Here is a 15,436-nt window from a genome sequence, read left to right as displayed (position 1 = left end):
CTCTGTTTTGAGCCTCCCTTCCACCCCCACCCCCACCCCCCAGTCCACCTCTTTAGGTCATCACAGAGCACTGAGCTGAGCGCCCTGTGCTGTTTAGCAGCTTCCCACTAGCTAGCGATTTTACACATGGCAGTGTAAGTGTTTCAGTGCTACTCTCATAGAATTAATTTTTAAAATCTGTTTTGAAAGGTGTGCTACATTCTTAAATATTATTTTATTAAGCCAAGAAGTCAAAACTGCTGACATGCTACACATTTCTATTATGAAAATCAATGAGGAAATGAGATTAATGATAATTTGCTTTATTAAAACCTTTTCAGGAGTGTGCTAATTCTGTTTGTAGCATTCTTGTCATGAGGACTTTTCCAAAGTTTGTTTATACTTCTGTTAAGCTTAGTTTTTATTTTTAGAATGGCTTTCAGTATAAAACAGTTTAAATTTTTTGCAAAAGTGATTTTTTAAGTAACTGTAAATTTCATTTTAAAATTTGTGATAAATTACAATCTTTTTAAATTTAGGAAGTGGAAAAGTATAGAGCTGAATATAATAAGCTTCGCTATGAACATACATTTCTCAAGTCAGAATTTGAACACCAGAAAGAAGAATTTGCACGTATTTTAGAAGAAGAAAAAATAAAACACAAATCAGAGGTGAGTGACTGATTATACTGGTTTAGTCATTATGCTACTAATCAATAAAATTTTATGATTATATATTTTTTTGTGAATCTCAACTTAGAGCTGATTGCATAATTATTTTATTGGCTAATAATTATATGGCTAATATTTGTCATTATTTTCATCTGCTCTATAAGCAGCATTTTTCTTGTCAATGTTCTTTTTCAACTGTTAATTTTTCTTCTTTCCCTCTTTCCTTTTGTCCCAGTTAATGAAGATGCATAGCCACAGAGACAGACTTCTCTTTGCAAATACAGTTTGTATGATTGCTTGGTTAGCACTGTCCCCCTCTACTTATTAAAATCAAACCATATTCAAGAGAGCTCTGGCTGTCAGCCCATGCGCCTTACTTCCACTGATAAAAATTAAGGAGTTTATACCTTAGGGAGTGCCCATCACCCTCAACATTGTGCCCCTCACCATCACTGTGTTCTTTCTGACATCTACAATCATAACAATGCCTGTAGTCTACAACTGTATTCTGTGTCTGTTGAGTTAGGCGGCCTCTTTTACCATTTTGTGGTTTGTCTCCTAAATTTGCCAAAAATGAAATTTGTGTTTCTTATTCCTCATGTTATTTTTAGGTGATTTTTCAGGATGGAAAGAGAAATAACCGTTTTATCCTGCTATGTTCTCTGCTGGCTCAGATAGGAAAGAACCAGCCTGCAATGCAGGAGACCCAGGTTCAATCCCTGCATAGGGAAGACCCCCTGGAGAAGGAAATGGCAACCCACACCAGTAGTCTTGCCTGGAGAATTCCATGGACAGAGGAGCCTAGCAGGCTACAGTCCATGGGGTCACAAAGACTGGGACACAACTGAGCAACTAACACACTTTCAGATAAGAAATCTAATGCTAGTTGAATTTATTAAAAAGAAATTACTTGCGGTCTGTTGTTATGGGGAGTGTTCTGTGTACAAACACATCTTCATCATATATTTATTGCATTGTCTTTATTTGGAATTAAGAGCCAAAATATACTCTCCTTCCTTTAACATTTACTAGTTAGATCAAACTGATTTCTTTTTATCAGTGAGCAGATTGCTCCATGATTATTTGAAATGTAAGAAGTTGAATGAACCTCAGATCATTTGAGTCCATTAAGAATTTGATACTGAAAAAACTAAAAATAATTATAATAGTCTTTTTCATTAAAAAATTATTTATGGCCTTTTTTTTTTTTAAAACATTTGATCTCAGTTCTATTATGGTCAGTGAAATGGGGCAGGACTGTCTTATTTTCTCCATTTTAAATGGAAACACTGAAGCACAAGATAAGGGACTTGCCCAAAGTTTCACAGAAACTCATTAGCCAAGTTAACTGAACTCCAGTACCCCAACTCCCAGCCCAGAGTTTTAAATTTGAAATTACTAATGATTCAAGGTTGCCATGTTAATTAGGGGCCATCTACCACTGTAATGTTGTAGAGAAATGAATTGACTTATATAAGATTTTGAATCTATAATAATGATAGATTTAAGGGGACTACATATAAAATTTTTCCTCTGGGAAAAGGAATGATAAAAATTTCAAATTTAAAATGTAGATTTAGTATGTTGAAGAGTAACTACTGAGATTAAAGATAATGGTGCTTTATTTTATATTTTGGTTTTAAAATCTAATGTTGGTTGATGTTTATCTGGTAATGATTATTTGTGCTCTCTTAGTTTTATCTTTTTTTTTTAAAGAATGAAACGTGCATCTGAAATCTGATGGCTATTCTATTTTTCATCCATGAAAGACCAAATGATAATCATTAAAAATTTTAAGATGACAGTGGCAAATTAATTTTGTAATTGGAATGTGTTATGACGTTCTTAGAAATCTGGAGATAAATGGCTAGCTCTATGCCATGATTAGTAAAAGCTGGAAAAGTAAAACTTTCTAATAAGGCCGAAGTTCTCTCCTTTCTATTTCCCAGTTGATTATGCAGGAGCAGTATTAATTAGTGGATAATTGGTGTCTGCTTTCATTCCATCACTTATCTTTACACTGCAGTTTCTCTATACAATTAAAGTAAAAACTAGTGAGATGATGTGGATTACAAAACAGTAGTAAAACTTCAAAGTAAGGCCTACCCTTGCCATCTATCAATTTTGCAACTTTAACTGGTATATAATATATTATCTTGGCGTATTAAAAATAATTGGATTTTCTTGCATTAAAAGGACTCACACAATAAGTGTACATTTTCACTTCTACAGATGAAAGAAGTTTTGGTTCATATGGTAATACTTCAGGAAAATTTTGTTATTAGTGTTTTCCTGAGGAACACGCTAGGAATTCACATTTTCCTCGTGATACTTTAGATTTTAAAAATTACATGAAGGAAGATATCTTATGAAAAAGATATGTCGTGATTTCTTAGTACATTTGACTGTAAGCACATATTAAGTGTGGGGTTTTATACAAATGAGATTCTGAAGTTGCATACATTTTTATTTGGAAATGGTACTACTGTGTTTTCATTTTATTAGGACTCTGATTTTATATTATTCTGCAAATAGTAATGAAGAACAACACAGAGAGTTTTAGGTTCAGGTGATTGTAATGTAGGCTGAATGAGTGAAAGAGTAATCCAGTGCAGAAGTATTAAGATCTTGAGAGAGGGCAGTGAGCATTGCACCATATGAAAAACTGATATAATACATAATGACAGGTCTCTGAGACTGTTCCATCATGTGTCCCAAACTGGCTGTGCTCTACCTTGGATTCTGTAGGGATCATGAGAAGCCAAAGTTCCTGTGGCAAAAAGGAGAACTCCTCTGGGTCTCTGTTACCACATGCTGTTTTCCTGTAGCACTGGTGGCAGGAGAACTGATCATGCCCTCCTTGGTTGGGTCCTTACGCTGACATGTGCATAATCACATTGGTAGACATCATGAAACCTCTCAGAACACTTTTGCTCTGGTGGGTTCTAAAGTTCTGTCTGAAGTGCTGCTCTAGGTCCAGGTGTTTCCTTTATTTATTATTATTTTTTTTATTATTTATTTTTTTAAATTTTACTTTACAATACTGTATTTTTTTGCCATACATCAATATGAATCCGCCATGAGTGTACACGTGTTCCCAATCCTGAAACCCCCTCCCACCTCCCTCCCCATACCATCTCTCTGGGTCATCCCAGTGCACCAGCCTCAAGCATCCTGTATCGTGCATCAAACCTAGACTGGTGATTCGTTTCTTATATGATCTTATACATGTTTCAATGCCATTCTCCCAAATCATACCACCCTCTCCCTCTCCCACAGAGTCTAAAAGACTGTTCTATACATCTATGTCTCTTTTGCTGTCTCGCATACAGGGTTATCATTACCATCTTTCTAAATTCCATATATATGTATTAGTATACTATATTGGTGTTTTTCTGTCTGGCTTACTTCGCTCTATATGATGGGCTCCAGTTTCATCCCCCTCATTAGAACTGATTCAAATGTATTCTTTTTAATGGCTGAGTAATACTCCATTGTGTATATGTACCACAGCTTTCTTATCCATTCATCTGCTGATGGACATCTAGGTTGCTTCCATGTCCTGGCTATTATAAACCCTAAAGTCAGGAACAAGACAAAGGGCAAGCCCACTTTCACCGCTGCTATTCAACATAGTTCTGAAAGTTTTGGCCACAGCAATCAGAGCAGAAAAAGAAAGAAAAGGAATCCAAATTGGAAAAGAAGAAGTAAAACTCTCACTGTTTGCAGATGACGTGATCCTCTACATCGAAAACCCTATAGACTCCACCAGAAAATTACTAGAGCTAATCAATGAATATAGTAAAGTTGCAGGATATAAAATCAACATACAGAAATCCCTTACATGCCTATACACTAAAAATGAGAAAGTAGAAAAAGAAATTAAGGAAACAATTCCATTCACCATTGCAACGAAAAGAATAAAATACTTATGAATATATCTACCTAAAGAAACTAAAGACCTATATATAGAAAACTATAAAACACTGATGAAAGAAATCAAAGAGGACACTAATAGATGGAGAAATATACCATGTTTATGGATCGGAAGAATCAATATAGTGAAAATGAGTATACTACCCAAAGCAATCTACAGATTCAATGCAGTCCCTATCAAGCCACCAGTGGTATTCTTCACAGAGCTAGAACAAATAATTTCACAATTTGTATGGAAATACAAAAAACCTCGAATAGCCAAAGCAGTCTTGAGAAAGAAGAATGGAACTGGAGGAATCAACCAGCCTGACTTCAGACTCTACTCCTTTATTTAAAATATTCCAAATTCTCTAATTTACACCCTTCTCAGATTACTCTGAACTACATTATAATAGACAAAAGTGATGGGACCAGTGATGGGGTCGTGATGCCACGATCTTCGTTTTTCGAATGTTGATTTTTAAGCCAGCTTTTTCACTCTCCTTGTTCACCCTCATCAAAAGGCTCTTTAGTTCCTCTTCTCTTTCTGCCATAAGGGTGGTGTCATCTGCATATCTGAGGTTATTGATATTTCTCCTGGCTATCTTAATTCCAGCTTGAGCTTTATCCAGCCAGGCATTTCTCATGATGTACTCTGCTTATAAGCAGGGTGACAATATTCAGCCTTGATATATTCCTTTCCAGATTTGGAACCTGCCCATTGATCCATGGAGAAGGAAATGGCAACCCACTCCAGTATTCTTGCCTGGAGAATCCTGTGGACAGAGGAGCCTGGTGGGCTACCGTCTATGGATTGCACAGTTGTACACGACTGAAGTGACTTAGCACGCATGTATGCATTGGAGAAGGAAATGGCAACCCACTCCAGTATTCTTACCTGGAGAATCCCAGTGACAGAGGAGTCTGGTGGGCTGCCATCTATGGGGTCACACACAGTCGGACATGACTGAGGGACTTAGCAGCAGCAGTAGCAGCCATTGTTCCATGTTTGGTTCTAACTGTTGCTTATTGACCGCACTTCTTAGATTCATTTATAGCAATGTGAGCAGTCAGTTGTCTCTTGGGCCATTTTGGCTCAGGCTGCAGAGCATTACTTTAAGTCCTTTTGGCTTAAAGTGAGCCTTCTAAGCTCATCCTGGCTAAAACAACCCCTAGTGATGTTTATAGCTGTTGTTTTTAACTTTCTTTCTCTCTCTCTCTTTTTTAAACAACGAAATTTTTTTTTAAGTTAAATCATCTAAAGAAACCCCATATATAAAAAGAGGAGCTGGTATAGTTAACAACAAAGATTTGTTAGTAGGGGATAGGGAGTTGGAGAGATCAGCAAAGGGAAAGAATGAGTTTTACTCTGATTACTTGGACCCTCATATCTGGAGGTGAGATACCTCTGAAGTGCCTTAGAGGTTAGGAAGCAGCTTGAAATCTCCTGATGCTGAGGTGCGTGGGATCCAGTCGCAGTGGTTGGCATGAATAAGAAGACCATTGGTCTTTCTGTTCAACAAGTTCCCTGGTGATTTGTTATTACCCTGGGGTAGTGATTTTCAGTTCTTTCTTGCATCTGAGAATTAAGAACTAGGCCATCACTACAACTGGGGCTTTAATAAACTCTCAGCTATCATTAAAACTCTATCAGTCACATTTGTAGTTAGTAATATGGACAAGCAGCTTTTTTTAATAAACTAAGTTGCTTTGGAGTAGATGATTTTATTAGTATAGATATAGCCAAAGAATTACTGTCAGATGAGGAAAAGCTTAGGAGTAATCAGCATATCGATCTTGCATAAGTCCCTGTAATGTTCTGATGAATTTTAAAAATACTTGACATATTTTAAATTATTCTGTAGTAGTATTTTTAATTTTGAACTTTAGCCAGCATCTGATGAAGCCCTGTGCTAAACACCATGAGGAGATGGAGGGAGAAAAATAGGACAGGGTCCTTGCCCTCACAGTTCAGTCATGCCAAGTACAGAATGAAGAACGTGACATTTTAGGATTTTTTTTCCTTTCCTTTTTCATTCACCACCTGAGCTTTTTTGTTTCGTATTGTGCAATTTCAAATTTTAATTTGCTGACTTGTAAAGCATGTTTATGGCTGAAAATTTGATAATTTAAGGTTGTATGTTTTCTTTCAAATTATTATTAGATTGCAAGATTGGAGGAAGATAAAGAACTCCTTAACCAGTTGCACAGTGTTGATCCCACAAGAGAGAGCAAACGAATGGAGCAACTTGTTCGAGCAAAAGCCCATTTGCATCAGAAATTAAAAAGTTTAGAAGCTGAAATAGCAGAATTAAGAGCTGAAAAAGAGAATTCTAGTGCTCAGGTAGAAAATGTCCAAAGAATTCAGGTGCGGCAGTTGGCTGAGATGCAGGCTACAGTCAGATCCCTGGAGGTAAGGTTTTAATTGCTTCCCGGTAGACTATGGCATCCTTTTTCTTTTTTTATTTGAAGTGCAGTTGACAGACCTTTGATTTTTAGAGCATAAATATGTGCTCACCACTTTAATGCTGACGCATTTGTGGAATCCCAAGAGTAGATATACTTTCTGTAAAGAAGAAAGCTCTTGATTGAAGCAATAGCTATGCTACCACATTTGCAAAGGGATTATTTATTCTTTGGGAGTCATGTCATCTAGCTGAAATGTTTTAACTCTTTTAATGCCACAGAGTAGAATATTAAAAAATATTTTAAAAAAATTGAGTTTCTGAAGACTAAAATCATCTCAAACCAGAAAGAGCAATTTCTTTCTAGTCATTCCCTTACTCTGTGATTTACGATCTTAAAATCATAAATCCTGTTTCAACAGAAATACTGCACTTATGTCTTATGGCAGCTTCATGCCAGAGTAACAAAATTCAGCTTGGCTGCTAATGCATATAACACCTTTACTGAAGTATTCCTAAGTTCATTAGGGAAAGAAAAGAGCTGTCAGAGCTACATTAGTACTCTTAGGTATTCTCCTATGAAGTTCTTGGTTTCCATTGTTGGAAAGGAAAAACTTTTACGTTATCCTCTTAGGTTCAGTGTTTGAGGATTGTGAGTTACACTGACAACAGACAGATTAGCAAGAGGAAAGGCAGATTTTTATTCATGTGTGTAAACAGGAGTTCACAGAAAAATGTGACTCAGAGACAATTTAATTTGGGGCTTATACACCATTTTAATGAGGAAAAGAGATGGGGAGAAAGGACAATTATAGGAAAACAAATGACTTTTAGGAAAGGTAAATGGGTCCTTAGGAAAACAAATGGGAGATGTGACAATTTTGTGATGATGTTTGTGTAGGTGATTTCTTATCCTGGTGATGGTGTCTCCTGTGGTAGAAATTGATCTTCCCTAGTTATGAAACTCCTGGGGAAGGGAATTCTAACACTTAAATTCTTTTTAGAGGCTCTGCTTTCAGACAGATAAGAGGAGTTCAAGGAAAAAGTTTTTCCTGTGTCTCCTGATTCTCAGAAGACTTCAGCTCAAAGTAATTTTTATGTTGCAGTGGCAAATTCTGGACCCCTTTACCATTTTATTCAGATAATGCTTAGTGTCTTACGTGAAGCAAATATACTAGTTTCATAGTTTTTAAAAGTTTATTTATTTTGAGCAATCTGAAATGTTTTGTTTTCAGAATGTTTCAAAATAGTTGTGAAGTGATTTGAACTGGAGGGAAATTAGTGTGCACATAGTTTTTATTTAAAATCCAATATCCAAATCCAAAGTAGTGAGTTTTTTTCCAGGCTACCAACTGGTAAAAGAAGTATATTAGTATGTTTTGAAGAGTAGAAGTCACCTTTTTGTTTTCCGAATGAAACTCCTGACAGTATTTAGCGGATTCCTGAACTAAAGTTGTCATTGGACAGTATCATTGGACCTTAGACACGAGGCAGTTCAGAATGAAGTGTTCATGTTGCCAACCTTCCATCCTTAACGTATCTCCTCAGTGACAGATTAAGTGGGATGATTGTGATTTGAGTATGGTATGTGATCTCTGTGTGAAACTTTGTGTTGAGGTCATTTAGTGATTATTTTTAGGACAAGTTGAATGATGACACAGGGTGGGAAGTTTATTTGTGATATTTTCAAAAAAGCCTATGTTTTTATTATTTGTCAGATGAAAATAAGTAAATGGCAGTAGCATGCCTTTCTTTGTTGCTGGGTTTTTTGTTTTTTTGGCTCTCATTGTGTCTGGAGAGTATCATGTGAGGAAAATAAGTTTTTGAATTATTTTTAATGCACTCCTTATCATATTTAAGATATATAGGAAATGAGATGTTATAGAACTGAAGCTTATCATTTAATTGCAAAATGTTTTCATGTTAGCTATTTTGAATAGAAATATTTTTAAAAAGTATTCATTTTTCCCTTTCTAATTAAAGAGTACTATGAGTGTTACCAACCAGGAATTTTCTTGACAACTTCATTAAGAATTTTTATTATGTGATGAGGTCAGAAACTGTGGAGTTCTTTCCCCATACTTCCAGAAGCTCCAGATTAGTTGAGGATTTTAAATTTTTCATCTCTTGGGTTTTTTTTTTTTTTTCCTTAATCTCCATTGATTTTAGATTTTCAGTTCTCACTTCTTAATACCACAAATGAGCCCTCCTGTCTACCTAGTAATATATTTTTTCATATCTTCTCTGCACTTATAATCCTCCAGAATGCTTATTTGAATTATGTTCACAATAATAGTAAAGAGGTATCAAATGTGTGTGTTAGGTATGTATTCTCTGAGAGAAGTATATGAGTTTTAGCTTGGTGGTGGGGGCTGTTGATAAGTAAGTTGTCTAGGTAACCTTGCATATTTCCTGGAACAAATCTCTTTCATTTGAATTCTTCTGATTGCTTTGAGAAAACTTGTTACTTTGGTATATGTTAATGTTGAAGTTTTGAATAATTTGAGGTAGTATGATGATTACATTTATTAGTGCTTATTTTATTTTTATATAATTGTGAAAAATCATCAACAAATTTTAAAATATTTTGTTTTAATAAAAGGCTGAAAAACAGTCAGCTAAACTACAGGCTGAACGCTTGGAAAAAGAGCTACAATCAAGCAATGAAGAAAACACTGCGTTAATTAGTAAATTGCATAAAGCTGAACGGGAAGTAAATACATTGGCCAGTAAAGTAAGTTGTCCTCAGTATTTACTTTATTCTTTAGAATGCTTGAGACTGTATAATGACAAAGGAATTTTGTGTTTAAGTAGCTTACTTTTCTACGTTGAAGTCTCTTTTTTGGTCTTATTCTACCTTCTAAATACATGTAGAATTTGACCGTTCTAACCGCCTTTATTGTGACCGCTCTATCCCGGTTTTTTGATCGGTCTCCTAACTCGGTCTCTTCACTCTACCCTGTCAGAGCTTTGTGTGATCTGGCCTCTGCAGTCGTTCCCCAGGCCTCGTAGTCCGTTTTCCCTCCTGTTCACTTTGCTCTAGCCTCACTGGTCTTCTCACTCTTCTTGGATCAGGCTTCTACCTCAGGGCCTTTGTGCTTGCCTGTCTTGCATGATCTTCCTTCACATATGTATATTGCTTTCTTCCTCACCTATTTCTGATGTTGCCTTATCAGAGAGGACTTTGGTTTCTTCACTTAGTGAAATACCATCTTCCCTCTTCCTCCACCTTACTCTCTGTCTTTTTTATCTGCTTTATTTTCCCTCATATGTCTTAATGCCAGGTGATATATTTGTTTATTTTTGTCTTTTCTATCCCTTTTCCTTCAATCAAATATAAGCTCCAGGAGAACCGGGACATTGCTTTTGTTACTGTTAGATCTTAGCTCCTGGAACAGTGGGTACAGTAGACACTCAACAAATATTTGTTAAATGAGTGAATCAACAGCATGATCTGCATTTTTTTTTAAAGAATATAGTGGTTTGAGCATCTTTAATACATAGTATTAAAAATTTAGATGTTTTTTTTATCAGAAATTTAGATGTTTTTTCCTCCTTCAAAGGCAGTATATATAAGGAATCCAGTAACCAGAAGTAGGATACCAATGATGAAAGTACTTTATAGAATACTGTAGTGAATATCAGCACTGGGGGGAGTCAGACATATTCGAATTACATTTCTTCCCCTTACTAGCTCTGTGATCTTGGGCAATTTACTTTATCTGTGAAGACTTTAGCATTTTCTTTTATGAAAGAAGACTAATACTTTATAGAGTGTGGCAGAGATTAAATGAGATATTCCGCACTTAGATATAAAGCACTTAGCTTTATCACCTGAATATACCTATATTAGCAGTACTTGGGGTAGCTCTAAGAACTTGAAAATAAAACTGATTTCTGTCGATGAGATCATGTATTATATTTCTATTAGAGTAATTAAAATCATCTTAAAAGTTGCTAGACCATAGGGGACTTATCTAGAGGAGTAATGTGTTCATCATAAATTCCTTGTCCAGAGTCAAACAGTGTTTATGACAGAAGAAAGAGATAGTTTTAGTTGGCAGAGTGTGAGTATTCTGGTCCCACTGAAGAGATTATTCTTACTGTGGAAACGAATACCTCAGTCTGTTTTAAGTTGTGGCTGTGAAATAATCAATTCCTCCCATTCCTTTCATTCTGATTGCATTATCCTAAGCAGCTTTCTCTGAAATTTTTTGTACAGGGAGAGGATGCACTGGTCCTTCAGGGTTAGAATATTCCAGTTTCCATTACAGTTTTTTCTCATGATTAATAAACTGACTTTCTGGTTTTATAGATCACTTTTTGTAAACTGCAGTAGTGTGAACTTTGTAAACTTTAGTAACCTCTCTCTGACCTTGAGAGCTGTCTTTAAGTGCAGTGACAGAATTGGATTTCTGCATCTGAAAGGCCAAAGCTGTGATATTAGATACATCAGATGCCATCCTTGGAAGAAAGTCTACCCAGTTTTTTCTGTGGCAAATGCATATATTTTCCACTTTCAGACTGTATGTTTATTAACATACATTGCTAAGAGTTGCCTGTTTTGTTAAAGGCACATTTGCATTATTTTGCATATAAATGGTCTATTAGAAACCACCCATCAACTTTAGGCAAATCAAGTTTTCATTTGAGATCTTGCATTATAAAAATATTTTGTTGGAAGGATAAATTTTAAAATAATGTTTTAAGCATTGTCACAGTTTTCTTTGCAACTTGAAATTTTCATCAACATTTTGCAGTTCTCACAAATGGTTGTTTGCAATGCAAAGGAACACCTGGGGTGTTTTTGTCTAAATTATTCAGATTTGTAAATGTTTGTTAGGTTTTGAACAGTTATATCATGTAACTATCAATGTCTTGAATTAAAAAGTATTACCAAAGATGGCCTAAAACTAATGACCTTAAAAATATTTTATATTCATTTAGATAAATTCTTCTGTTACCTCTTGAGGTGTTTGAGCTTTAGGACTCCAATAAAATGTACAGTTTTAAGGAAGTCATCCCACAGAGTTATCCTTATTATGTAAGTTAATAAGGTCATTCCATCTCTGACCTTTGAAAAAGATCAGTTTGAATACTGTCTCTTTGGAATTTACCTGAAGAGCTGCTTGAGTAATACATTTTTTCAACTATATTTGAATTTCTTGCTTACGCATATTGTTTTCTCGTGTGTGTTTGTGTAATTTAACAGATTCTGAACCCTTATAAAATGCCTATTCTTGCTACTTTGTTATACTTCTTAAAGTTTTATTAATACTTAATATTCTCTGAATAGTAATACTTCTGTTGTGTCAAAAGCATAAAGCAGATTCACAAAGACTAGAATCTACATGGAAAACACATTGTGGAAAAAACAAACAGGGTAGCTTGGCCCTGGGAAGCTAAGAAGACTGTAAATCTTTTCAAATTATGTGCAACATTTTAACCTTGTACATTTTATTTAAGAAAAGACTGCTGGTTTTCCTAGAGTTTTTGATGTTTGATTACAAAAGTTAAAAACTAGGAATCTAGAGGCAGAAAGAAACTACTATACCCATTTGGGATTTGGTTCATATTACTCATAGAAAGTACTTTTATTTGTCATATCTCAGTAATTAATATTCATACAGGTTTTTCCATTTTTAATCAAATAATTCCTTTTAATATCTTTTAGGAAGTTAATTAACTGTTAGTATGAGTGCAGTCATTTTAGGATTTTAAAAATGTGGCACTAAAGGAAAACAAACTCATCAGGGTCCTCACATAAATTTGAATGCCTGTTGCTTGGGCATATACCACTAGTTTAATAATGGTAGTAGTCTGAAGATAACTTCCTGTCTGATGTTGAAGCTGAAACTCCAATACTTTGGCCACCTGATGCAAAGAGCTGATTCATTGGAAAAGACCCTGATACTGGGAAAGATTGAGGGCAGGAGAAGGGGATGACAGAGGATGAGATGGCAAAACTGGGCTCTTGTCTAACACTCGGAAAAGAATTGTCCGAGGAGACACGTGCTGACAAAGCAAGAGATTTTATTGGGAAGGGCACGCGGGTGGAGAGCAGTAGGATAAGGGAACCCAGGAGAACTGCTCTGCCTTGTGGCTCACAGTCTTGGGTTTTATGGTGATGGGATTAGTTTCTGGGTGATCTTTGGCCAATCATTCGTCTTTCCTGGTGGTGCACGCATCACTCAGCCACTATGGATGCTAGCGAGAGGGATTCTGGGAAGTGGACGGACTCCCGATGTTTCCATTCAACCTTTTGGGAACTCTTCCAGTTGGTGGTGGCTTATGAGTTCCCTGTGCCTTATCAGGATCTCCTGTCATAAGACAACTCATGCAAATGGTTACTATGGTGCCTGGCCAGGGTGGGCGCTTTCAGTCAGTCTGCTTCCCCTAACAGCATCACTGATTCAATGGACATGGGTTTGGGTGGACTCCAGGAGTTGGTCATGGGACAGGGAGGCCTGGCGTGCTGTGGTTCATGGGGTCACAAAGAGTCGGACATGTCTGAGTGACTGAACCGAACTGTTTATTCAGTTTCATTGATTATAGATTAATTGAAAAATATTTTCTCATTTCAGTAAATCTCTGAATGAATTAAAAATATGATTTTATATATTTTGTAGTTCTTCTCATTGAAATGAAAGATTCTGCAAAATAACATGGCTCTGATTTTCTACCTCATCTATAAAGCAGCTACAGTGTGGTTTGCTAACGAAGTGTATGTCATTCTTAACCTTCTGCAGTTAGTATATAATAGCAGGTTATGATTACATTTGTCATACAAATTGGACTTTCATTATAGCTGTATTTAAATTTTAAAGCATTTATGAATTCTATCCATGAAATTATAAAGACTCAAATCTATAGCAAATTTGAATTTTAAACTGAATACAATTTTTCAGCTGCTCTGAAAGCATTTAGAAACAGCTTTGTAAATATTGTTCTTTGAGACTTGCTTTCATAGAAAAGAACCTCAGGAAGATTTAAAAATGCAAATCTGATGTCAGCACGAGGTATTCATTTTGTGTAGTGTCATTTGCAAATCTGTGGGTTAATTTGGAGGGTTGTGTCTTAGTGCACAGTACTTTCTTAATTTGTTTCTTTTCAAAGTGAAGATTTTGCGCAAAACCCTGTTACGGTTCCAGGACCTTTCATAGACAGAGTCTTTTCCAGTAAGATACTTCTATTCCTCATCTTTGCCCTCTTTGGCTCTGGCACCTCTTCCTGATTTATTTCTAGCTCCCTTCTCTAGTTTTTATAGACTTTTATTGCACTCAAGTAAATTATCCTTTATCCTCCTATTACCACCATCTTATATTTTACATATTTGCCTTTCTATAGTTGTGATTTTTCTCCTCTAATTTAATAGTTTTATACAATAGTATAATATGTGAGAATGCAGGCTTATCTAACCTTTATGTCTATATGGTTAAATCCTCAATATAGTACTATACCTAATTTTGGAAACACCTCACCAAAGGGCAGGGATATAGAAACTTAGAGAGTAGTGCAGATGATGAGAGAGACAGAACTTTCTTCTTTGCTGCTGTATGCCCAAGCTTCTCAGACAGTGCTTGGGCACATAATAGGCGCTCAAGAAATATTTATTGAATAAACAAAGCAATACTACTAGTGAACTATAATCATTCAACTTTCAAAAGGAATGTCTCAGAGAAAAAGCTGTGTTGGTTAACTGTATAGAAAATATTAGTTACATTGACCTTGGGTCTTTAAAAGAATCAGATTTTGGCAGTAAAGGTTTAAATTAGATTTACACATTTTGTACTTGTTTAACCTACTAACCAACCTGTGCACACGCACACACAATTTAGTCACCAGATTCAATAGATTATTTTTTCTTGTCCACTTTGTCCATCCTTTGCCTCATAATTGGTTCATTTCTTTTCAGTTTCTTGATCCAACACACTTAGAGTTAACTTTCTGAAATAAAGATGATTATATCACCTTTAACAGCTAACAGGATAAACAGTCCTTTTGTATGGCATATAGGTTTATTCCCTGACAGATTTCACACCTTCCTATGCTGCATCTGTAACAAGTTGGTGGTGGTTTTCCGAGCAGACTGTCGAAATTCTACTTTTATAATATTTTATATGCTGTGTCTTATACCTAAAATGCCTTCTTGTCACCAGCACTCTTTTTTGGAAGAAGGCATCAATATTTCTTCCCTGAGGATGTTTGAGTCATTGACTGTTAGATTTTAGGTACTTGCAGTTAAACTTCTAAAGGCCAGATTAAGCCAGATGACCCCACCCAGCTATTTAAAGAAGCGACTCGGTTCTGTTAGAAGCAGACTGTTTCCTCAGTGCCAAGTACTGTTCTAGGCACTGAAGCATCTCCCCTCCTGGAAGGTGCCTACTCTCTGTACACTGCTACCAAAGGTTTTCCTCCTTTCTCCTGATGTTTTTGGGTTAGCACTTAGTGGCAAGAAGATGACCA

The 15,436-nt window shown here is 35.9% G+C and overlaps 1 protein-coding gene across 3 annotated transcripts in view; it reads left to right on the top strand.

Annotated features, from left to right (window-relative positions):
• The window catches only part of CEP83 (centrosomal protein 83), a 147,979-nt gene that overhangs the window by 85,658 nt on the left and 46,885 nt on the right, over window positions 1-15,436 (top strand). For 2 of the 3 annotated variants that reach the window (XM_069584198.1, XM_069584199.1), the window contains 3 exons: window positions 519-650; window positions 6,730-6,978; window positions 9,573-9,704. In XM_069584198.1, coding sequence (XP_069440299.1) covers window positions 519-650; window positions 6,730-6,978; window positions 9,573-9,704 — 513 coding nt within the window. The remainder of the gene's footprint in view (window positions 1-518; window positions 651-6,729; window positions 6,979-9,572; window positions 9,705-15,436) is intronic. The other variant, XM_069584200.1, reaches the window with a different exon arrangement.

The sequence above is a fragment of the Ovis canadensis genome, chromosome 3 (genome assembly GCF_042477335.2).
Source record: "Ovis canadensis isolate MfBH-ARS-UI-01 breed Bighorn chromosome 3, ARS-UI_OviCan_v2, whole genome shotgun sequence".
Lineage (NCBI taxonomy): Eukaryota > Metazoa > Chordata > Mammalia > Artiodactyla > Bovidae > Ovis > Ovis canadensis.
This window is presented reverse-complemented; position numbering and strand designations above follow the sequence as displayed.